General features: G+C 42.5%; 1 protein-coding gene across 2 annotated transcripts in view; it reads right to left on the minus strand.

Annotated features, from left to right (window-relative positions):
- The window catches only part of RAD51B (RAD51 paralog B), a 572,091-nt gene that overhangs the window by 152,362 nt on the left and 394,941 nt on the right, over window positions 1-24,788 (minus strand). For both annotated transcript variants that reach the window (XM_049612601.1, XM_049612603.1), the window contains one exon: window positions 9,209-9,305. In XM_049612601.1, coding sequence (XP_049468558.1) covers window positions 9,209-9,305 — 97 coding nt within the window. The remainder of the gene's footprint in view (window positions 1-9,208; window positions 9,306-24,788) is intronic.

Here is a 24,788-nt window from a genome sequence, read left to right on the forward strand (position 1 = left end):
CAGCACTACTCTATCTGGAAAGATCGTCCATCTTCTTTGATTGAGCATGTGGCTTTGGAAGGGATGCACATGGAACTGTAAGGGAGGAAAGAGAAACATTCTCAGCCACTCAAATAAGCCTCATCAATCATGTTGATCAAGGAAATGACGTGTTGCCAATGGATTATCTTCACATTCTTCTCACAGGGGCTTTGGGAAAAGTCATAAACTCCCTAATGTGGCATGCCAGATGTCCACGATCCACACTGCCTACTTCTCAAGTCTCATCCCTTGCATTTCTCCTACATCCACCCCCCTCCCCCATACTCCCAGTCATAAGGAATTATTTCAGCTCTTCACATGACCATGCTCTTCCCATCATATCTTTGGTAATGATATGCCCTCTATCTAGAATGTCATTTTTCCATCTCTGCATTCTCAGCACTAAGTATAGCTGCTGGTACACAATGGATGCTCCACTTCCCTAGATATTCAATGAGTTCATTGTCTCCCTACTTCCAATCTCCCTATCCCTAACCATCCTACACATCTCATCCAGATAACCTTGAGAGTGCAGAGTTATGATCATTTTAGCATAAAATCTAAATTCAGTCTGGCATTCAAAGTCTGGCCCCAACCCATTTCTAGATTTATTACAAATGACCACCACAGGCAAATGAGGCTCCTTTGCCCTCTTCCCAGCATATCCTGCATTTTCTTACAACACAGATCCCAGATTTACTGAGTACTCTCCAGGAACTATAGAATACAGGAGTGATCAAGACAAAGTCCTGCCCTTGAGGCGATTATATGAAAGCAAAGGAGGCAGGCAGTAAACCCATAGGTTAATTTATAATATGAGGTTAGGTAGTGATAAGGACAATGAAGAAAATTAAAGCAGGCTTGGAAGAAAGAAGAGGATGGGATGGGGCTAGGGGCTCCATCTTAGATAGAGAGGTGAAGAAAGACTTCTCTGAGAAGAGGACCCTTGAGCAACACTGAATGTAGTGAAAAAGGAGGCCAAGGAGAGGATATGGACAAGTGCTCCAGTCAGTGGGAATAGCAAATGCAAAAGCCCAGAGGCAGAAACACTTTGGTGAATGTGAGAAACAAGAGTGTGGGCTATGAGGCTAGAATAGATAGGGGGGAGAGTAACAGGAGATACGGGCAGGACATGGCCCATTTTGAACTTAATGCCTTAGTTCATAGCATTTCCTGATCTTTACTCATCTTTGCCTGTTGAAATCCTTTCTATCCCTCAAGTGCTATCTCCTATATTTTCCTCCCTGGACCCTTCAGATTCCCCTCTGCTGAAAGAGATGTGTTCTTCTTCCGAAATCCTGGAAGCTTTGGTGCACACCGTCTTGTCTGAAAGCACCACACACATTCTACCTAATAATGTTCTCCTTTAGAACTATTCTCAAACTACACTGTAAATATCTTGTGGGCAAGGACCATATCTTGCTCATTTCTGAATTTCCTATAACATTAACATAGTGCATATAGCAGGGGCTCTACAACTCACAAAATCATCAGGTTGGAAGGCACTTGAAAGTCTCTTCATTGAGCCAAAAAAGTTGTTTTTGGAGGAGCCATAGCTCAAAAACTATGCTAATATATGCAGGAATGCAGCTATTGCATAGGAAATGTCAGTATGACCAAATGAAATGCAGCTTAATCCAACCAGTATTTATTGAGTGGCTTATCAGAAAAATGGAGAAAAGCAAAGCCCTCAGAGAGAACTGAACCTAGGTCAGAGATCAGCTGGACCATCCTTGGGCTAGACCACCTTGCCAGACCCTGTTATAATCCTCCCCACATCCTAGCAAACATCACAAATGCATTCTGGGTTTTTCATGCCACATTACAATGCAAACTAAGTTCTCCTCTGGGCACCACTCCTAGAAACCAGCCATTCTTCCCTTCTTTATGATCTCTGACCTAGCAGCTTCTCATATTTGGTACAGAATTCTCTTTGATGATGGTAAACACAAATCTGACCTCAGAAAATCCTTCCAATTTGAACCCCTCTGGGATCACACCCCCCCCAACTCCCCAGCATCTCATTCTTGGGCTTTTGGCCCCATCATCTCTGTAGTTGAAGCAATTGACAAGACTGGCTTTGGTGTTCTTGTCCCTTCTGCCTTCATGACACTGAGATGGTAACGGGAACATGTGCAGGTCTGGGAAATTAGCCAGTAAATCCTAAGTAGTGAAGAAGTCTGCGGATAAGAGTAAAATATTTTCAAAATATCTAGCCCAGCCTTCCCATGAACCACCTCAAAGACTGTCCCCCAAGAAAGCTCTCTGACGTTCATCTAATTTGATCGTAACATACCTCATGCTTCCAATATGTCTCTCTTTGGCAAACTATTGCTAGCAAAACAGAGCTCCTGACCAAGAAGCACTTCCTGGTGACTCACTTCAGTGTTCCCTTCCTCCTATTGATCCCTCTTCCTTGGTCCTGTCACTCCCTGGTCTCCCTGCTGCACATCTTTAACAAGCTCCTGTCCCTTTTGAGATTTATAGCTTGTCAGACCTTTGCATGCTGTGTCCATCCTCTCTCAACTCTAGCTGCCCCTACCTCACATAATAATAAGTAGGCTTTCTTTAGCTAAACACCACAGGGTTTTAGTGCTTTTAATCTTTTTCTATAAATTAGGCCTTTCGTGGCATCTGAACAGCTGTTGGAAGTAATATACATTCAGCTAAGTGCCATGGACCCTTGAATACCAGGGAGGGTGGGACATGGGTAGGTGTGGTGTGTCCCTTGTGAATGGAAGCATGTGAGGTTGTGTGTGTTGATATATGTCCTGTGGCTTGGGGATAAAAGGTCAAAAGGTCACTAGGACCCTTAACCATTTTTATCCAAAACACACTCCTAAGAGGCAACAGTATCCAAATCCAGGCTTTCATGGGAGGGGTTCTAACTTCTGTTCCTGGCACCAGCACCACCACCACTTGCTTATTGTGTGGCCTTTGAGTAATTCCCTTCTCTCCTTCATGCTTCAGTTGCTTGAGGTGGTTTAAGTGATTCATCATTTTAGGACATTTTAAAATGCTATATAGATGTGTTAATGTTAACAATGCTGATCACAGTTGTTAATGTTAACCTCATAGGCACACGGTGACACTTTATGTTTTCAAAGCAATAATTACAGCCAACCTGCACCATACCCCTGAGAAGTGGATTTTTAAGGCTGCTCCACTCAGACTCATTTGTACATGGTCCTACCCCAACCAGTGCACATTCTTAGTTTGGGATTGGGCTGTGGAGGACCTTGGAGCTAAAGTATGGAGAGAGTTCTGCTAACTTGACCAACCAACCCCAAAGTCTGTGGTTAATGGATTACAAATTTGGGTAATGCTGGACAATAAATTACAACTATAATAATAAAGCTGAAAGTACACACAATTTAAGCAGAAACACCAGTGTTTTTTATCGGAAATGAAAGAAACCATTGATCATAGCAACTGTCTGAGATTAGCAGGGGGCCACATTTTCAAACATCCTGCAGTAAATCCAGAGCAGATCCAGCTGGAAAGCAAGAGTGGAAATAAAACTTGAAAATTCATACCATGCTTTGAAGTCTGCTTCTTTCACAACCATAAGTCCCTGATTCGCCCCAACCATTCTGAGCTGCTGTTGCTTGTTGAATTTATTTTGAAAGAGACACAAGCCATGCACTTGCATATAATCTTTCAAAGGGACTCCAGCTTTTTGCAGGGATGGTTGCTTGAGGAGTATGAATCCCAAAATACTTTCTCTTGCACATGAAATCAGCCATCAATTCAACTGGAATAGAAAGGCTTCCAATACCAAAACTAGAAACCACTCTTGGTTGTAGTAAGTACCACTTTTTCTCTTAAGTTCTTTCCTTTACCCATCCATGCACTTTTAATTTTTAGTTTTCAAGCGTTATTATCTGTCAAAAACTATTTATGCAGATAAGAGGATACTAACATGCCAGATGCTAGAAATGCCAGGATGGCAGCCTAATCATGTCTTCCTTTCCATGAAGCTGTCTGGGACTCCTGAAATGGGCTGTGTCACCACACTGAAGTTACTGCTATCCCATTAAGTCATCAGAGGAGAGAAAGCCAATGGTGCAGGTTGAGCAGAGCTTCAATCTTGCACAGGAGCCACTGTCACCATACGTCAACCTCACCTACCAACTGTGCTTGTGTGGACAGGAGCCCAGTCCTTCTGCCCAAATCCCAGATGACTTTAGAATAGCGCATGGAGTCTTGGGCCAGCTGGACTGTTAGATCCTTTCTCTGCTGATCAGTATGGGGAAAAGGGATATTCCCTATGACTGAGATCCAGTCACTCTTAGTATTTTCGATGACCACCAGGAAGAATTGGCAAGGGCATCTAAGAAACATGTCCTTGGCCACAAAACAGTCACAATAACCTAGTCAATAACCAGTCACTCGACTTCGTAATAATCTAGTTGCCTGAGTTTCTATCAACAAAACAAAAAACTAAAAAGGAAAACACTTTGATTCACAGAGACTGGTTGAGAACAATGTAGATTATAAAACCAGAAATCTGGATTTCCACCCTTAGGTTCATAGGGCGGTGATTTTTGGTCAATTTGCATAAGTCTTGAAGGTTCCATTCTCCCCACAGAATGAAATAATGCTTGTGAAAGGCAGGCTGAAAATTGATAAGCACACTGTACCTATGAGAAGTTATTCTAACAAAATAGGTAAAATTCAATTTGTCCTCTCTTTCCTTCTCCAAGCACAATGCTATGGGGCAGGAGCAATGCGTAGAAAGTCCTTGACCTCTGGGGTCTGCTTCTCTCTTCTTGGGCTCTCCCACCTGGGAACTGGATAATTCAAGAGTGGAAGAAACCCCAATGAAGGGAATCATACCATGGACCCAAGCAGTGAACATGGTTCTGTCCACATGATCCAAGCAACAAGCCAGCCACAAACTTAGTAAGGGGGGGAAAAAAACTAGCAACACAAAAACAAAGAACTCTCAACTTTACAAACACTGGGAGGGCAACAGCTGGTCAGCTGAGATTAAAGGAGCGTGAGAGAGCACCTCCCCATCTCCTGACTTCTCCTCCCCCATAGAGGTCCTTGCAGCCAGTCAGGGCTTGCTTTTACAGCTCTGTGAAGATGACCTTGTTCCAGCTAAGATAGGGGCTCTTTTGATCTCAGCAGGGGGATGCTCTGGGCCTGCAGCTGGCAGATATTAATAGTACAGGATCCGCTGGGGTGGAAGAGATCTCTCAGTTGGGCCAGGTCACTTATATTCATTCCCTGCTCTGCATCAGAGCAGAAGGGACTTCATTTCCCTGAATTGGCCCCTGCTGGGTATTTCCCTGAGGTCAACTCAGATCATTTTATCGCTGGCTGCTCTTGGCCGCTTGTTCTCACCCTACAACCGTTTTCAAGGGAGCGCTGTTTAAGCCGTGCCCTCTGCTCTGCAGCTGAAATCTATTACAGGACAGGGTGGACCCTGAGCTCACCCCATCGGTGTGTTTCTCGCTCTCACAAGTTTGCACACACATCTTCTTGTGTATAGGTCTGTGTGGGGGAGAGGCAGAGAGGACAAGAGACAGACAAGACAGGAATTGTTTAGAGTCAGGAGAGAGCAATGTGGGGAGAGGAGGCTCTTACAAGTATGCCAAAGTATCAATGCTAAGATTCCTGAAGATCCTTTCTATTATGCTTAATCTAGGAAAATACAAAGCCATTCTTCCCACACCATAAATCAGAATTTTAAAACCCCATCAACAAGTGAATACTCCTGATCTTCAGACCCACATCGTGATCTCACAACGGTAGAGCTAGAAAAGACTTCAGCAATGTTGTATTTATCCAGCCTGTCCTTTAATAGAAAAAAACCCAAGTTATCAAAAGACCTGCCCAAGATCACAGAGCTAATAACACAATGTCAAAGTTGATACATGGGATGCTGGAGACAACAAAATAATTTATACCTGTTAATCATAGTGGCATTAACAACCATTGCAATGTATTTGAATAGGTAGGTATAAATGTTCTAGGAAAATTGTCCATTTTAGTTTACTGGCAAGGAACTTCATTATAGACTTCAGGAAAAAATATTTCTATAGCCTCTTTACCTGCTCAGCTATACAAAGGAAAGCTCTAGAAAAATCAATTATTTCCACTGCCCCTAGGATTTCATAATTTTAAAAAGTTGTCAAAGGATGAGCGGGTAAGTCTCCCCTTGCCCTGAACACACCTTTACCATTTTCTGGAAGCAGTTACACCGGAGCCCCAAAACAATTTCCTTTGTATCTGTTTTGTTCCTCTTCTTTGCTTAAGATAAGAAAGCCAAGACAAAGCAAAGTACTATTACTTATCATTTTTTTTAAGTTTATTTATTTTGAGAGAGAGAAAGAGAGAGAGAACCCAAGCCTACTCTGCACCATCAGTATGGAGCCTGAAATGGGGCTCAAACTCATGAACTGTGAGATCACAACCTGGGCCAAAATCAAGAGTCCAACACTTAACTGACAGAGCCACCTAGCCCCGCCACCCCCCCACTGCTGGTTTTTAAATAAGGAAACAAAAAATGTTTTTTTCTCCTCAAGGCTGACTAAATGAGCGTGTGTGTGTGTGTGTGTGTGAATGAAATAAATCACAATTTTTAATCAGGTGCTTTGTGTGAGTCTCATGGTTACTGTTTACAAGGTATTTACTTTGGTATCCATTCAGCATTTATTTACTGCCTACTATAAGCCTAGAACTTTTCTAGTCACTTAGGCACAACCATAGATGCAAAAAGAATACAAGATAGCCGGTGCCCTTAAAAAAATCTTCCAATCTAGGGGCACCTGGGTGGTTCAATCAGTTGAGCATCAAACTTCAGCTCAGGTCATGAGATCACAGTTAGTGGGTTTGAGCCCCGTGTCGGGCTCTGTGCTGATAGCTCGGAGCCTGGAACCTGCTTTGGATTCTCTATCTCCTTCTCTCTCTGCCCCTCCCCTGCTCTGTGCTGGGTCTCTCTCTCTCTCTCTCTCAAAAACAAACATTAAAAAAAAGGTCTTTTTTTTTAATCTTCCAATCTAGTCAGGAAAACATGAAAAGTTAAATTAGTTTTCCTAGACCTTTTCTTTAGAAAGCAGAACAGGTAGAAGGGTCACAGAGGAGGAAGAAGGAGTGAGACCAGAGCAGACTGGAACAAACAAGGGGATTTTGTGAAAGTGGTGGCCTTTAAGTAAATCTTGAAGGGGTCAGGGAATTTGGGAAGAAAGGAAGCAGTAGAAGTGAAAAAGGGAAATGCTATTCTAGATGGAACATGCTGTCTCTGCAGTGGCATGGAGACAGGAGTGGGGAGTGGTGGGCAGAAAGTCAACATGGTTGGTATAGGAGTTCACCCAGGACATTGGCAAGAACCAAGGGGAACAGGAAGAAAAGGGCAGACTGTGAGGGGTAAGGAAGCATTAACCGTCTCTAGTGGTATTTTGGAAACTGATCCACACAAAAGAAAAGAAAAGCAAAAAAATCCTGATTTTTAGCATGTGCTGATTCCCATGGTGTAAATCCTTCCACCCTGGCTGATTTCAAGCTAACAAACCACAAATTCCTGAATATTTTAAAAGTGACTTCTTGATTTTAGCCCATTCTCAGGAAATGAGCTAAAACAACTCCAAGATTTCCGAGTAGGAAAGTGACACAGTAAAAGGAAGCCATATTCGGAGAGTTTAATTTGGTGATGGCAGAATGGAAATGGTAGCGAGGCTAGAGTTGGGAGGCCATTTTGGGATCTATAAAAATAATCTAACTGTGAGTTTAATAAGTCAGCTGATCACAATGCAAATTACAAAGAAGAGGTGCCTGGCTGGCTCAGTCAGTACAGCATGCAACTCTTGATCTCAGGGTCATGAGTTCAAGCCCCACACTGGGCATGGAGCCTATTTAAAAATAATGTATACTATCCATAAACATTTTTTTAAAAATTTACAAAGAACAGGGGACAGAAGAAAAAATATTATCTGGAAAGAAGAGCCAAGAAGACTGGATGACAGGAGTGCAGGGAGGGAAGAAAAGTAAACAATTCGGGTTTTCGGTCCAGGTGATGGGGGGAGAGATGAAACATCACTGAATGTGGAAATAGGGGACACAGGGCATTTTACAACTTTAAAAAATAAGTAATTAGGTTTTTTTTTAATGTTTATTTATTTATTTTGAGAGAGAGAGAGTGTGTGTGTGAGTGGAGGGAGGGAGAGAGAGAGAGAAAGACAGAGAATCCCAAGCAGGCTCCTCACAGACGAGCCCCACTCGGAGCTTGATCTCATGAACCATGATATCATGACCTGAGCCGAGATCAAGAGTCACGCTTAACTGACTGAGCCACCCAGCTGCCCCCAAGTAATTAGTTTTCACTCTGAAAAACACCTAGAAGCAAGGGCTGTGGTCCTTCCAATTCTCGAGATGGTAAACTGCAGCCAATCCATGCAAGACCACCTGGAAGTCAGGAGCCTCACCAGGCCTGCAAGTCCCATCTGCTCCCTCGTGAAGACTTCGCAGAAAATGGAAACGCAGAGGGATCTGTCACAGCTAATGCACATTTATCCATCCCACAACCAGCAGAGCTCCGAAATGTCACATAAGAACTTTCAATAAAACTAGAAACCACCCACTGGCTCAATGGTGTAATTCCCCTTGCTACGTAAACCATAGCCAGCCTGACCTTTGCTAGCATGGGAGGGTGGAGAAAAGTTTGCAGATTTACCGACGTGGAGAGTTTTTCTTAATCTTTCTGTAAAGCTGGTTGGGAATGCCCCATCTCCAGCACATGATGCCAGTATACACTTTCAGCCAGTCCCAAAGCACCCAGCACCAGCAAAAGGCTACATTGCCATGGGACCACCAGGAAAGCCAACCTGTGAGCATCAATCTCAAAAACCAAGCCACTCAGCAGTTTGCCAGCCCTCGTACTAAGGACCCAAAGCAACCTACGGAGCTGTGACAAGGCTCAAGGTAGAGGTGATGGATGTCTATGAGGGTGCTTCACTCAGATGAAAAGGGGAGCTCGCCTCTGGAGTCAGGGCAAGAGACTCTCCAAATAGAAGGGACTGGATGCCAGGAAAGTTGGCTAAGCTAAACCTCCAGGCTCTGACCGGGTTCACTGGTCAGGGCCTATTAGCCCAATCTCCCCGCGCAACATGGGGCAGAGAGGAGAGGCCGTGGGACTGTACGTCAGTGTCAGATTTCAGCCCCTCTAGGACAGATCCCTTACCTTCAGACAGGGACAAATCATCAGCTGGAGACACCAGGTCTGCCTGGGAAGCTAGGGCTCCACTTAGATGCGTTGTAATTTGATTCGTCAAGATAACCTGTGAACAGACAGGGAGAAGGTGGGGGAAGAGAGAAGAAAGAGAGCAAATTAATTATTAGAGCTCTCAAAAGACAGACTGTGGTTCAGGGGAGGACTGATAAGCACACAGGTAGGAAAACCCCATCTCCGACTTTCATCAGTTTTATCTTTAGGCCAGAATATCTAGCAAAACCTATAGGTCACTGAAAACACAGAAAACGGGAAACACGCTTCTTTTAGAGCTTAAACCACCAATCAATTCTTTCTCAATGCTGAGTAAATTGGGACTGAGAGGTGCTGTCATATTAGCTAAGTAACAGAAGTCTACCCAGAGAGAATTAAGATGCATAGGAACACATTTTGTCAAACTTCAATTTTTAGGATTATATCCACAACCCAAGACATTGCTAGTGCTAAATAAAAGCGGTAATTTAAAATTTGAATGCCTACAGCGTCTTCCTTATTAACTCAAGGTCAGAGTTTTATTTCCAAATTTGTGAAACTGTAATAAGATTCATCTGTAAAGGAACAACACTGTTCTTTTAAATTCATTGAACGCCAACAAAAAACTTCCAATCTCACTATGTATTTAAAACACAAATTAATATAATCCTACCTACGCAAAATAAGGCTCATGACATTTCAAATCCATATGATCCACTGCCACACAGTGGCACTTGATTTAGCCAAGAAACCATTCTTTTCCTGAAAAATCTTCACTTATAAAGTTTACTATATTGCTTAGAACCCTGAAGGAAGAATACACTACAGATTCTCTCCTGGAACATTACAACATGACTCATGCCACAATCATTTCTCCAGATTTTGTTCCCATGATGCGTAAACACTGTGAGCATCCTGGTCACTCAGAGGAAACCTCCCTTCTGAAAAGGGTACTAGGCATTTAGTATCTGGAATAAGCATCTCGTTGGACTGTCTTGGTCTGTCCCAAGGGTCAGCTATGATTTTGTTGCCACCCTAATTTGAACAGAAATGGAAACTGTCTCTATTCTTTATTGTCCAGCTTCTCAGCCACACCTCTGTCACTGTCTCTTGAATGAACCAGGGCCACATTATAAATCCTATACCAATGGCAGTTTAATTGAGGGCTGAGAGGTGGAGCATGATGGCAAGGTCAGGCAAAGAAATGAAGTACTCTATTAGCAAAGACGACCTTTCCAAGGTCTTTGTTGTGTCAGCTAGGCTTGTGGGTCTCTAGCTATGCTGTAGCGATGATCAGACAGTGCAGCCTTCTACTGAGTATTTGCTAACCTTGTCTTCATATTCTTCTGTATTGCCTCTTTTCATCTGGACTGGTGAGAATCACATACTATATGCCTTCAATTGCAATGGCTTTATACAGTCAAATCACAGCCTGCTCTTTCAAGAACAAATGTTCATTTTTAGGAGTATGAATAAAAATGAAGTCCATTTCTCTCTTTATAATATAAGGCATATGCTCTGGAGTTTAATAAAACTGGGTTCAAATTCTGACTCTGACACTGTGCACCTTGGGAAAGTTACTTAAACTTTTGAGCTTCATTTATTCATAGGTAAAAATCACACCTATCTTATAGAATTTTTACCAGAATGAAGTGAGATAATCAATGTGAGGTACCTAACATAATGTCCGGCACATAGTAAATATTCAATAAATGGAAGCCATATATTGTTGTTATATAGGTTAATAAGTTAGTAAACGCCACGTGCTTCAAACGACTGGATCTAATGTGAGAACACTGAATTACAATTTTTCTACATTAGGATATACTTCAGTACTTGATCGTTTCTACCAATCCTTAGTCCTTCTTAAGTTTTATTCAACTGCTAAGAATTTATGTTAAAATACCAGCAAGAAAAATAACAGTTATTTAAAGGCAGGTCAATAAGATACTGAAAATACCATGACCGGAGTTTTATTTACCAATGAGCAAAACACTGTATCTGTCCGCCCTAGTTTTTTAAAATGTGAAGCTTCCGAGAGATAAAAATAGGTAAGCTCTACTTTTTTAGAGGATTCTTCTATAAGATGTCTTGGTGAAAATGAAATAACTCTAATGATATGGCAATAGTAATATGAAAAAAATATATATATTGAATACTTACCTTCCCAGGCAGGTTACCATATATACAGGAGAAAATAAAGAGGTAAAGGCACCATATGTCTTCTCTAGAAACTTGTAAGTTAAAAGACAAGCCATTTACCAAAATATTCAGTTCATTTTTCCCCTCAATTTCATTACCATTCCACTATAATGGAAACTTGTCCTGAGATGATGGTTTTGTATACCCAACTATTAAGTTCTATTCTGCGGAACCAAAAACCAAACTGCAGACGTCCCTCAGAAGGCACTCACTCCAATTTACACTCCCAATGGAAGACTAGATGGAAGAGAAAACATTTCACTCTCCAATGGCAAGAGAATCAGCTCCTAGGGGGTTTTGCTAATAATCCTCTTTTTTTTTTTTTTTTTTTTTAATTGTGCATCAGAAAGCAAAATCACTGAAAGGATACATAGCAACCAAACTCAGGGGTTTGCTAATCACACCATCTTACTAAATTGTTGTGGTTTTCTAAACCCGTGTTCAGTAAAATGATAGAATGGAAACATTTTCAAATAGCATCAATTACAAATAATCATGACTTGGGCAGAAGCCTATAGACATGTTGTCCTCTGAGGCAATCTGGAGACTTGAAAACTACACTCTTAAAATAACTTATAAAATACTACTACAGTTTATAAACAGAGTCTTAATACTATCTGGTTTCTGAAAATTTGTTCTGACACTTCAGAAGGGCTTTCCCGCTGCTTTGCTCCATTGGAAAGCTTGGGGCTTCTGATGCTTGGTACTATATTTGTGTGACTGCAGTTTGCACAGTAGTAGGGTTAGCGCTTGAGAGTCAGACCGGAGTTCAGACCCTGGGTTCTACCACTTACTAGCCGTATGACATTGGACAAGTCTCATAACCTCTCCGGTATGATAATTCTGAACTCACAGGGTTTCATTACACTGGATAATGCATATAAGGTCCCCAGCATTAGTGCCTGACCAAAGGTAAATGGTTAAATGTTAGTCCTCATGATTGTCTTTAGTTATCTTTTAATAACTGGTACCTTCCTTTTTATTTATATTTTTCATGTTTTATTTCATCCTTACACCCTCCTCACACGCCCTGCTCCTGGTCCAGAATACATTCTACCTCAGGGGCCACTGTGTGTCTAGTCTGATCCACCTGACAGTGAACTATTAGAAGTATTTCTGCTGGGGACTCCAGGAGTAGCCATTTAGTATATTCTAGCCCATGGTGAGTACTGGAAAATGGGGGACAGAAGAGAAAATAAGACAGCCCTGGAAAAATCAGGGTGGAGAACTGTCAGATCCAAAGGCCAAAAGAAGCTCCTTTTATTTGACTCTTGGAAGGTGACGAAAAATGGATTTATGGTCAGTTGGGGATAGAATAGCAGAAGAAAGGCTCGTTTTCAACAAAACAATAACTCAGTATTTACAAGTCAGATTTTTTTAAAGAGCTAAGTATATGGCACATGCCCTCATTCAACTTTCTGTGGGGGCAGGTGAGAGGCAAAATTTGTAATCCCCACTTTCTACAAGGTGAACTAGAGTCACCTGCCTGAGATCAATAGCATAGATAAGACGGGTGTGCAGGCCTCCTGCCACTCTCCCTCCTAAGGCAGCAACATGCAGAGGAGAGGAGAGAGAACGCTCAGCTCAGACCCGAGGACAAGTGACTTCTCCAGACCTTAGGTTCCTTTGTTCATTATTTTTAGTGTCCAGAAATTACAAGATTATCAGTCCTACACTGTAACAAGCCCAATCTTGTGACAAGAGTCCTTTTGGATTCGAATGCTATGAAATAACCCTAAGTGAAGTAGGTAAATAACTTCAGCTTCCACCAAAGTGTCAAGCATTTGAGGTGATCTGAGCGGAATTCTGCCTCTCTTCTTCATGATTTTCAGTGGCCCCAGATGCACGTGGCTGTCATTTCCGAGGCCCACAGAAGGCCTGGAATCTAAAGCTCTTCATGAAACCCAGGTCTGTGTGCAGGAGTTTAAGGGGGAGGCTGGTCTGGAGGAATCATGAGGCACCTCTGGGGCATTTCTATGCCCATAAAAACACCCACTTCTTCCTCCCACCCACTCTCTGGCAGAAACCTGCTACAATCTAACACAGAGATTCAGACAAGTTTCAAAATCACTTTAATTGGGCCTGTGGGGCTAGGTGCAGTGATTGTCCTGATATTCCTGTTTGTCTAGGCAAATAGGCAGTGCACCAGATACCCTGGCCAGCCAGAGAAAGGGCATCATCCAAGCAACAGAGACAGAGGCCGTGGGCTGGCTGTGCTCACAAACTGCCTACCTGTCGCCAAACCTTGCACTCTCAAAATGACAGAGCTCTGCTTTTCAGAGGCTCTGAAGGCATGGTTTAAGTTTTTCTTCTGTTTGCATTGAAAATGGTCTATCTGCCCAAGGTACACTTTCTTAAACTGTTATTTTTGGTATCTAAAATGATCCTAATTGCCAGATAGGACAGTGCTCGAGCCTTTCTACCTAAACTATAGGTCTTGGATAAGTCAGAAAAATTCTGGGTTTTAATCCTGGCTCTGTTTAAGGGTCGCTGAATGTCCTGCTTTTAAGAAGACAGAGGCCGGAATTTTCCTGTGAGAAATTGTTAAGGTTCATTGAGTCCTTTCATCACCAAGGCTTGAGAGAAAGGCCCTGGAGTGGTTTTCACCAAACTCTCCTCTTGCTTCCCAACCATGACAGTGTCTGCCCCAACCCATCTGCTGCCTAGAAGCAGGGAGTGAGAGGGAAATGGGGTGGGGGTAGGAAAGTGGGGGAGGACAGGAGGGGTGGTGGGGAGCTCTGGGTGCAGTGCAGGGACAGGGTAAGCGCCCACAAGGGCATGCCTAGAGGCCCACACTCACAGACTCATGCTTCTTCCCTGACAGCTCCCCATCCCAACTCCTTCCTGTCGCTTCCAGCATTGAAAAGAGATACCCCGTATTTGTTGTGAGGAAAAGTCAGACCAAATACCGTTGGAGTTTGAGCATCACAGATCTGGTTTTACTATTCCCTGGCTTAATTTTGCCAAGCTCTGGGAAATTATCAATCATTCCACTATGAAAAAATAATCATTTTTTTCTTTAGCTTCAGCCCAGAAAATAAATATCAACTGTCAGTTCTAGAATAAAGAACTGATAAGGTTTTAGTATTCCAGCCTGCTTGAAGGTCTGCATTACAATTGTTCTCTGGGAAAATCTGAAAGGCTGTGGGGGATTTTCCTTTCAAAATATTTGTGGCAAAAGGACCAAACTTCAATTTGACTTGAAGAAAACACTGTTGTGGGAGTCAGGCAGCCTGCCTTTTATTTCTGGCTGTGTCGCTAGTCTGCTGTGCAATTCTGGAAAATGCTCCTAACCTCTCTATACCTAAAAAGTGTTGGGTCCATAATAGATGTCAAGAAAAAAATGTATAATGAATGGCTTTAAATGTAGCAGGCTGCTATGAAAAATGTCATACATTTCTTAAATCTATTTTTTTAAGTTTTATTTATTTATTTATTTTGGGGGGGGAGAGAGAGAGAGAGAACGCACATGAGTAGGGGAGGAGCAGAGAGAGAGGGAGAGAAAGAGAATCCCAGGTAGGCTCCGTGCCGTCAGCACAGAGACCTACAAGCTCAAACTCATGAACCGCAAGATCGTGACCTGAACCAAAATCCAGAGTCAGACGCTTAACCAACTGAGCCATCCAGGTGCCCCCAAAATGTTATACATTTCAATTTGCGTTAGGATGAGTGTTATACTTAAAATTCCACCTTATCATTGTTTCTCATCATCTACCCTTAAGAAATCTGTTTTACACAGAACCAATTGGCAGTGGCTGAGGAAGAGAGGAGGAAAAAAAAATGAGGGACACAACTTCAAATAATTTTGCATTTATGGTGAGAATACTTTCAAATCTCGATAAAAATTCAAACCTCTTATTATGGACCTGGAGGAAAATCTGTTGTAGGTTTCACTGTGGAATTCACAGGCAATGCTCAAGAAACACTGTTTAGTAGGAGAGTCCCTCAGGTAGGAGAGTCCCTGATGAAGATATTGGCTCAGTATGAGGCCACATAGATGAAGAGAAATGAATCTCCACAGCTTTGCACAAACACACACTCAATCATACAGAGATTGATAATAATACTGTTTCTGTCTCATGTTAGCCATTGTCTAGACCACTGAGTTCAGAGGAAATGCATTGAAGTAAAACTGTGCCTGCCATTTGGTCAAAATAAACATCCAAGAAAACTGTAGCACTGTAGGGTGGCTTTCTTTTTGGCCTACTTCTCCAGGGGTACACATGCGAGGGAATGCAGTGGAAACTGGGCTGGCAGCTACTGTGTAGGTGTGAAAAGCTATGGTTCCACTGTCAACATGCTGTTCCACTGGCTCTGATGGGGCTGAGGTTAACACATGCTGGTTCCGGGTCTCAAATGGGGTGACAGTTGTAATGAGGCCACAAACAGCAGCCTGGTGTGCTGTTTCCACCTGCAGCCCAACCTTGGCGACATCCTGTCAGTGATCTCAGGGTTGTTGCAGGAAATAACATGCACCATCGGTGAACTGCGACAGTGTGTTCACAGTGGCTTCTAAAGGTGCACTCTCCAACTGTATGAAATTTTGCCATTAGCATGGGATCAAATAGGCCTCTGGCCAGCTGGGGCTTGGAAATGGACAAGGCCAATTGCTGGATGACTCTGAGGTTCACAGATGTGGAAGAAACCTTCCTACCAGCCTTCACTGCACCATGTATTTCTTGTGGCCAAGTCGCTTTTGCGTGGTTTGTTTGGTTGTCCTCGCCCACTCCATTACTGCCCACTGAGCACCACAGAAAGGCAGGGGAGGTGAATTTCCAACAGCCCCCTGAGTTTCTGCTGACCTTTTTAGGTGTTTTTGTTACTTGATGGTGCTTTCTATTCACGTGTACGCCTGGGCTCTGGGGATTCCCCTCTTTTTATTTGCAAGGAGGGTTAGAAAGACACAGCTTCATGATCAGTCCATCACAGGCGGCTGCTATTGACTGATTTCCCCTCCTGAGACTCATTTGAGATCAAGAAAATAGTTGTGTTGAGTCACTTGCTCCCAGGGGTCTGAAAATACAGCTCTTGGGGGAGTCCAGTCTGATAAACACCAACTCTGCTATACTCCAGCCCCAGCCATTCTTATAGTGGCTTAAGTAGGGAGGAGCTGAAGCCCAGAGGGGCCACTGACTTCCACCCCACCTCTGAGAAGCCTCCAAAGGAGGATGAGCCAACACTAATCTGACTTCTGTATTTCTAGGCCACTAAGGCAAATGGCATTCCAAGAGCTCTCCAAACTCAGTAACTGGGTGCATTGCATTCATGTATTGGAGATGTATTCTATCTCCAAAGTGAATCTGTAGCATAAAATGAGAGCAAAGGTCATTCACAACCTGTTCAAAAGGAGGTCAAAACATCTGCCTAAGAACAAATATCCTAGATAGCAGCCTCATCAGATACGCCTTTGAACAAAAACTATTTGATATCCTCATAGAAGGGATATTGTGTAAGGCGTGTTTTTTATAAGGGGGGCAGGGAGTTGGGAGCTGAAGCTATCCGTTTGTGTCCATACTTAAATAAATGACATCAACATACACAAACAATAATAACCTACAATTAAACAGAGTCAACATAAGAGAGACAGAAGAAGAATGGCCAGAACAAATACATTAAAATGGCTAAATATTTACATAATGAGTGAGGACGGGCCTCCCTCCATGGCAATGCCCTTGGAGTGGAAATCTTTGATCACAGTCACTAACAAGCCAGCTCCCAATCATGTGCTACAGGCCCATAAAATGATGTCCTGGCCAAGGGCAAATCATACTCAAGGCACAAGCCCCAATGCCAGATGACAAATAGGCTTTTAGAATCTCCAATGTGTACCCTGGTGGCTTGGGAATGGCCCCCCAGAGTGCTGTCCTAAGAGGAAGTGTGAGGTTTTGTCAGGCCTCTGAGTTGCTAGAGGGGATGGTGAGGGACATGAGCTGCTAAATATAACTGCAGAGAAGTGCTATCCTATAATTTTTTCCTTCCTCATTTTGCGTTGCCTATCTTGATGTTCACCTCTCATCTAATGTCATTAACAAGAATAATGGCAGCATTTCATGTGTGTGTGATGCTTTATTTCTCTTAGATTTTTAAAAAATTGTTTATTTAGAGAGAGAGAGAGAGAGAGAGCAGAGGAGGGGCAGAGAGAGAGAGAATCTCAAGCACGCTCCACACTGCCAGTGAACAGCCCGATGTGGGGTTTGAACTCAGGAACCGCAAGATCATGACCTGAGCTGAAATCAAGAGTGTGACGCTTAACCTACTGAGCCACCCTGGCACCCCTGATGCTTTATATTTTTCAGAGGATGTTCACAGAATGGTCTCAGTTGATCCTCACTACCTCATGAGGGAAGCTGGGCAGTAACTGAAGCTGCTGTTGTATGCTAGGAGGGTGGGCTCTTGAACCAGACCTCCCGGGGTCTCTGTCTCAGCTCCACCACCACCCAGCTGTATCATTTCAGGTAGATTACTTAATCTCTCTGTGCCTCACTTTCTTCAACGGTGTAATGAGATAACAATTGTACCTGTTGTGAGGATAAATGAGTTAGCACAGAAAGCACTTAAGACAGTGCCTAATACCTAGCAGGTGCCTAACAACTATTAGCTTTTTACTTATTAATCTACCCACGCCAGTTTTTCCGGTGGGAACACTGAGGTTTATGACATCCTCACTCTATCTCTCTGTTTCTCCTGGTTCACTCACTCCAGCTCTCATCCCCATGCCAAGTGCCCCAGGCTGAAATGTCCTTCTTCACTCTTCTTCACGCTTCCATCTTTGCAGAGCCAGTTCAAATCCCACCTCTTCCATGAAGTCTTTCCCAACCATGCTCTCTGCAACTAACTGATCTCTCAGTTCCTAATGCTCCCATTTTAGAATCGGTACCAAGTAATTCGGTACGAGGATTTTTTTCTCTATGTCACATGTTATTCTTACCTCTCTACCTACAGTGTAAATGTTCTGAGATTTCACGTGTTTTTGCCTTCCTGTCCCCATTCTAAAAGCGGGAAGGGAGAAGGGAGGAAACTAATGTCTGCTTCCTGTGGATACAACCCTGTACCAAGTGCTTTACATACATTAGCTCATTTCATCCTCACACCTCAATGAGGCAAACATTATTATCATAATTTTGAAGATGAGGAAACTGAGGTTCAGAGACATTGAGCAATTTTCTGAGACTACGTAGCTAGCACACAGAAGAGCCAGATTCACACTAGGTCTGTCTGGACCTCTAGTGCATGCTGGTTCTTCCACACAAAATGTTCTTGACAGGAAAATTCACAGCCTCATGGACATTTGTTGATCCATTTCTTCAGTGCATGGCATTTGCTGGCATCAGACTGACCAAGTGCCATATTATTTAATGCAAAATCACATTAAAGGAAAACTGTACCAAATGTTTAAGAGTAAGACAAACTTTCAGCAGCCGGCTGTTAGAATGCCGTTTGGTAGAGCTGGAAACACTGAGTCTTCAGTCCAGGGAGGAACCATGCTCCAGCAGGTATGGCAAAAGAAAAGACACAGGCTCCTGGATTCTATTTCTGTCTTGGCCATGAACCTTCTGCTAATATTTTCACTTCTGCTAAAATGTGATGACAAGAGTTTCAGAAGAAAGGTTGCCACATGAGAGCAGAACGAGAACAGGCAGCTAGCTGGTTAAATGAGGTAGAGCCACAAACAACACTGGGATCTGGGCAAGGAGCTCACAGCTGGGACAAATTCCATTCGGGCAGTTATCTTCCCAGCTCCGCTTCAACTCACAGAGAACAGCACTGGGTATGCTGCAATCCTTAAATATTAATGATAATGGTATCTGTGTTTTTAAATACCCTGAAAGGGCTATCTTTAGTTTACTTAGGATCCATGCGACCACTCAAAAAGTGTGTTCTTGCTTTCCAACTTGCAGTGTTTGCATTTCTTTGCAGACTGGCTACACCACACGATGGTGAATCAACTGCTTCTTCACATGGCTGGTAATTGATTCACAAAAGGTTTTAGTGCTGGTGCACTGTGGTGGAGGCCCTGGTCTTACGGTGAAGACCCAGCAGGGATGGAGGTAGTTGGGGCAGAGGTTTATTCTTGGTTCTTGACATCATCCAGCCAAGAGGCCAGGCCTGGAAGGACTGGTGACCCGGGTAGGTTTGCAGCCATGCCTGCAGTCATTTAAGGGGCATCACCATGATCCCCTTTGAAAAAAAGGAACGTGGGACCTGTGGGTGGTGGCTTTCCATTTCTGCATATCTGAAGTCCCACTGAATTCAGAATCCTGGAGCTGTGGACAAGTCTTGTGGAAGACTTCTTGATCCCATCCAGGCCTGGAAAGGGATAGCCACTGCAAAACGAATGCCCAGCTGCTTTGGAACAGGAGAACAAGGAAGCTCTTCTCTGTCTGGTTATTTACAGCACAGCCTTCCTGCTCACGGACTCCTCCTGCCCTCCCCAGGACCACACTGAAATGACTAAATCTGCCTGTTACTCCAGTGAATCCAGTCAAATAAATAAGTCAATTCTCTTTAAGTTTGTGGTCTCAACTCCTTGTTGGTTTATTGCAAAATTAAAGGGCACACAGAGTAGAACCATCAATCAGTAACCAGCAGAGGAATAAGCTCTTTGTGGAATGTACTGAGAAGCAGGAAAGAAGAAGAAAAAAAAAATGAAAGGAAACCTCATGAAATGGTCATTTGTTAGGAGAACAGAGAGGGAAAAAAAATCCACATTTCACATGCAGCATCATTTAGGAAAAGTCTTATTAAAGGTTTCCTATCTCACCAGGGGACCAAGCATAGGAACGCAAACAAAAATCCCTCAAAATGATCTGCCATTTATTAGTGCTGGTTTCTTGTGGGCTTTGCTGTATTCCATGGCACAGCCAGAGATCATGGGGCTAAGGGGCTGCAACAGTGACTCAGCAGGCTCAGAATCAGGGCAAGGAGGTGAGATACCACTATTGTTAGTTAAGAAACAAACTTAACTGTCTCCCTCTGCCCTTCATCCCAACCTGACGGTCCCTTAGCACCCTAAGATTAAAGTACCTATGCAGTACCATGCCTTACTTGGAACTTGTAATAAATGTGATTTGATCAAGTTAAAATCTGTAGAGCCAAATGTAGCCCAAGGGAAGAAAACTAATACTTACTGAGTACCCAGCGGGTGCCAAACAGTATGCCCAATGCCTTATTTACATAGCCTCCTTTCATCCTTACTGCAACCTTAGGCAGTAGGTGACATTATTCTTCCACTTTTGGGATAAAGTTATTCTGTAACTTGCATAGCTTGCAGCTAGCAGCCACGTCTATGTGACTCCAAAATCATTTCTTTCAACCAGACACACCATGTTCAAGCACGGCATCTGGAAAACTACTGTGGTATTCTAAATGCTGCTGGAAGAAATGAAATAGGTAGTAGTGGAGACAGCGTCATGGTAACTCACCAGTCCTGTAGAGTCTACCTTGCACATTTTCTACCTCAAATAACTTCCTTCTCTGGACGTCTGATATTCTTGACCATTTCACAAGAGACAAAAGCAAGGTGCCAAGAGGTGGAGGGAACTGCTCACACTAGTAAGCAGAAGAGCCATTAGACCACAACATGGCTCCGATTCTCACCCATAGCAAGATGTAGCTTTTGAAATAACTTGGTAATAGGGAAGCATTCCCTATGTTGCTTCAGAAAAATGAAGGGGCTATATACACACACATATACAAATACAAAATCTCATCTGAACCTCCTTATCATCTAGTGAAAAGGTAGGTATTACACCTCTTTCCACATCAGAGAGGAAAAGTGAGTAGCCTAAAGTTTACTATGGCACATAAATGGACCCAAACTCAGGCCTATTGACTCCAGATCCCATGCTCTTTATACTCTTAGATCCTGAAGGAGAGTGCACCTCCCACAGGGAGGCAGACTGATGGTTAAGGAATAACTTCCATGTGAAAGCTGGGTCTCAATGTCTTTCTGAAACAAGGAGAAGCCACTTGCGAAGCTGTGATGCCCAAAACAGCGGGATCTTGGTTTTATTTCCTCTCTCTACAGAGGTAACTATCAGTAGTGTTAGAATCTCTATGCTCTCCCTGAAGGTGGTCCTCTGTTACTAATGTGAAGCTATTCAAGCGCTGGTTGTGTTTATTAGAAGTTAAATAGAAGTCTCCATTTATTATTTCAGCCAAGTAGTTCCTAAGAGAGGACAGTGGAAGCAAGAAGTGAGAAAAAGCTGTATCTGGGACTGGTAGGTTTGGGCAAGACTGCAAGGGATTAAAGAGTAAAGTGTATATTTATGGCTTCCCTCCCCAACCCTCACCATCTTCTTTCTAATGAGCACCCCCATGAGTTTTGTACACTCATCCTTCCCAACACATCTATAGAGTGGAATCCCTCCTGGACCTCTTTCCCCAGCCAGCACCATGATGAAGGGCTGTGAGAGCCCAAGACTCCATCCCTGTACCATCCACTGCTACTCATAAATCCACACAGTCTTTTCTCCCCTTCCTTCTTTCTAATGAGCTAGATCTTAGATTGTCTTACCTGACTTTTGCTACAGATCTTCAGACTACCAGGGAGGGCACCCAGTAACATAGCAACTACTCTAAAGCAGTGACTCTGGAGTGATTGAGATGGGTGTTGAATCTAGTCTTCTGACTCCAAATTCCAGGTTAATTCCTCTACGCATTTTTTCCTCCCTCTTCTGAAATAGAATATCTGGCCCTACATCTGACTGACAGAGTCCCCTGTAGATATTTGAAGCATAACTGAAATAGAAGCTGGATATCTGACAAAATAAAATTACTCAAGTCATTTTATTCAGTTTTTACAATTTAAAATGCTGATAAAATATTTATTACATACTAGTCATGGTCAAAACAAAACAAAGACAAGACTGATATTTTTCTGTTAAAAGGGAGAAGCAACATGAGTATGGAAACAAACTATAATGAAAGGGAGCAAACAATCCTTGTCATAAGAGGATGAAAAGAGGGAGCCACTGGAGTCTAGAAGATGGGAAGAGATGGCTTCTCACTGGGGGACCCAGGGAAAGTGTCATTTGATCTGGGCCTTGAAATAAGGGTGCAATTTAGTCATTGAAAGTTATGTGAAAGGTTTTTATAAATGGCAGAAGAGGCCCCGATATTATGAGAATTTGAACTACAGAGTATTTTAGAGGAGGACTTAAATTCTGGAATACTGGAAGTCACTACAAAGGTAACCAACCTGTATCAATAACAGACCAGGCATTTACACCAGGAATTCATTTTAATCCAAACAGGTCTTTAAAAAGCATGGAAAAATGCTCCCCAGCCAAGAGACACTAGGGCCTTGCAAGAAGGAGGTGGAAGGTGCCTCCATAGTTCCATCCTGCCACTGAATTTGGCTCCTACAGGGCAGGTCCTTGCAGTAAAAAAAATAAAAAAAAATAATAATAATAATAATAATAATGTCAATTGAGAGAATCGTGTGTGCATGCACGTATGTATGTTTCAAATTGTATTTAGAAGCTAAATTCTGCTAAAATGCATCAAAGGGCACCAGTCCCAATGCAGAGGAAAGGAAAAGCCCTAATTCATATGCAGCAGGGTTTAGGGAAAATCTTTATGAAAGACTTCTTAGCAATTAGGGGAGTGAAAACTAAAACACAACAGCAATCAAAAAGTCCTCAAATGACTGTGTTCTGTGTCCATTCTGGTAGCTTCCCTCCAATTCTTTCACAGGCAAAGAAGACCCCTTTAGACTGCAGAGTTTTCCCACCCTGGAGAAAGGAGGCATTAGAAACTAAAGCAGAGTTTTCTAATTTGTTCCACTTCTTAAAAAAATTTTTTTCTCTGCCAGTTACTTTTCAACATGACTGACAAGAAAGCTTTCCACTTTTCTGTTTCTGTTTTCTAAGCCAACAGCAAAGCTCAACTAGAGGTTCACATAAAAACATTAATCAATATAACACACCAGCATATTACTTTCATGTAAATTCAGTCAGCTATTTGGTAGTACTTAGAGTTAAACTGGAGTCAAACTAGGTAATCAGCACTTACTGGCTCAGAACTGAATTGCACAATGAAAGGACAGAATATGTACCCCATAAAATGATGGATCTGGGTAATGATCATCAATGGATTAGGTGAAAAGTTGACAAGGAACTTGGCAACAGAATGATCAGATGCCATCATCTGAACCCAGTAATCAATTTAATCACCATTAAAGGTGGTACAAGACATTATTGTCTTGTGACATGATAAAATAGGAAGTAAACAGCACCACCTATAGAATATTTTTACTTAAAAAATCTAAGCCCTAATCCAATAACCACCCATTTATAGGATACAGAAGAACAATTTAAACAACACTATGAGGAAACCATCTACCAAATCTAGAATGTGTAGCACTCTACATCCAATTTCTCCAACAAATCAACATCACAAACAAAAGAGGGGTAGAGGGGGTGCTATTATAGAACAAAAGAATATTAGGGAATATAACAACCAAGTATAATTTGTGAGCTTTATTTAGGTCCTTATTCAAATTAACCACTGTAAAAGGACATCTTTGAGACAATCAGGGAAATTTGAATAGAGGCTAGGTATTGGATGATATTAATGACTTGTTAATTTTGTTAGGTGTGGTGAAGGTACGGCAGTTAAGGTTTCAAATGCCCTTATTAATTTAAAGATGGAGAATGGGCGGAGAAGTATGTCCCAAAGGGAAATTAAAAAAATAGAAGGAAGGAGAAAGAAAGGAGGTAACATAATCATGGTACATTTTGTAGCTCTCCATGAATACTTACATTGGCACAACATAAACGTTAAATATGGTTTTAACTAAATATTAAGATAAGACCACACCGGAAAGAAGCGAAAAGTGAAACTGAAAGGGAGGATGGGGATTCAATGGTCATCTTTCATAGAATCATCTTCAATAAAAACATCAAGAAATAGCAATTCAAGCATATCATTTAGAAATAGGGAGGTAGGGGTGCCTGGGTGGCTCAGTCAGTTAAGCACCTGACTTTGGCTCAGGTCATGATCTCGCAGCTCATGGGTTCGAACCCTGCATCAGACTCTGTGCTGACAGCTTGGAGCCTGCTTCACATTCTGCGTTTCCCTCTCTCTCTGCCCCTTCCCCGCTCACACTCTGTCTCTTTCTCTCTCAAAAGTAAAATAAAACATTAAAAAAAAAGAAAGAAATGGGGAGGTAACTAGCAGAATCAACAACTCAGCAATTTGAAAATGGCTGCTCCCAGAGAGTAGGAATCAAAGGGTTCGAGAAGCAGATTTGGGGCAGGGAAATGCTGTTTTTTGATTTAAGTATTATTAGATTTATATAACAATATACATGCCTTACTTTGATGAAAAATAAAATTTACATTAAGAAAACGCA

The sequence above is a fragment of the Panthera uncia genome (assembly GCF_023721935.1).
Source record: "Panthera uncia isolate 11264 chromosome B3 unlocalized genomic scaffold, Puncia_PCG_1.0 HiC_scaffold_1, whole genome shotgun sequence".
Taxonomy (NCBI): Eukaryota; Metazoa; Chordata; class Mammalia; order Carnivora; family Felidae; genus Panthera; species Panthera uncia.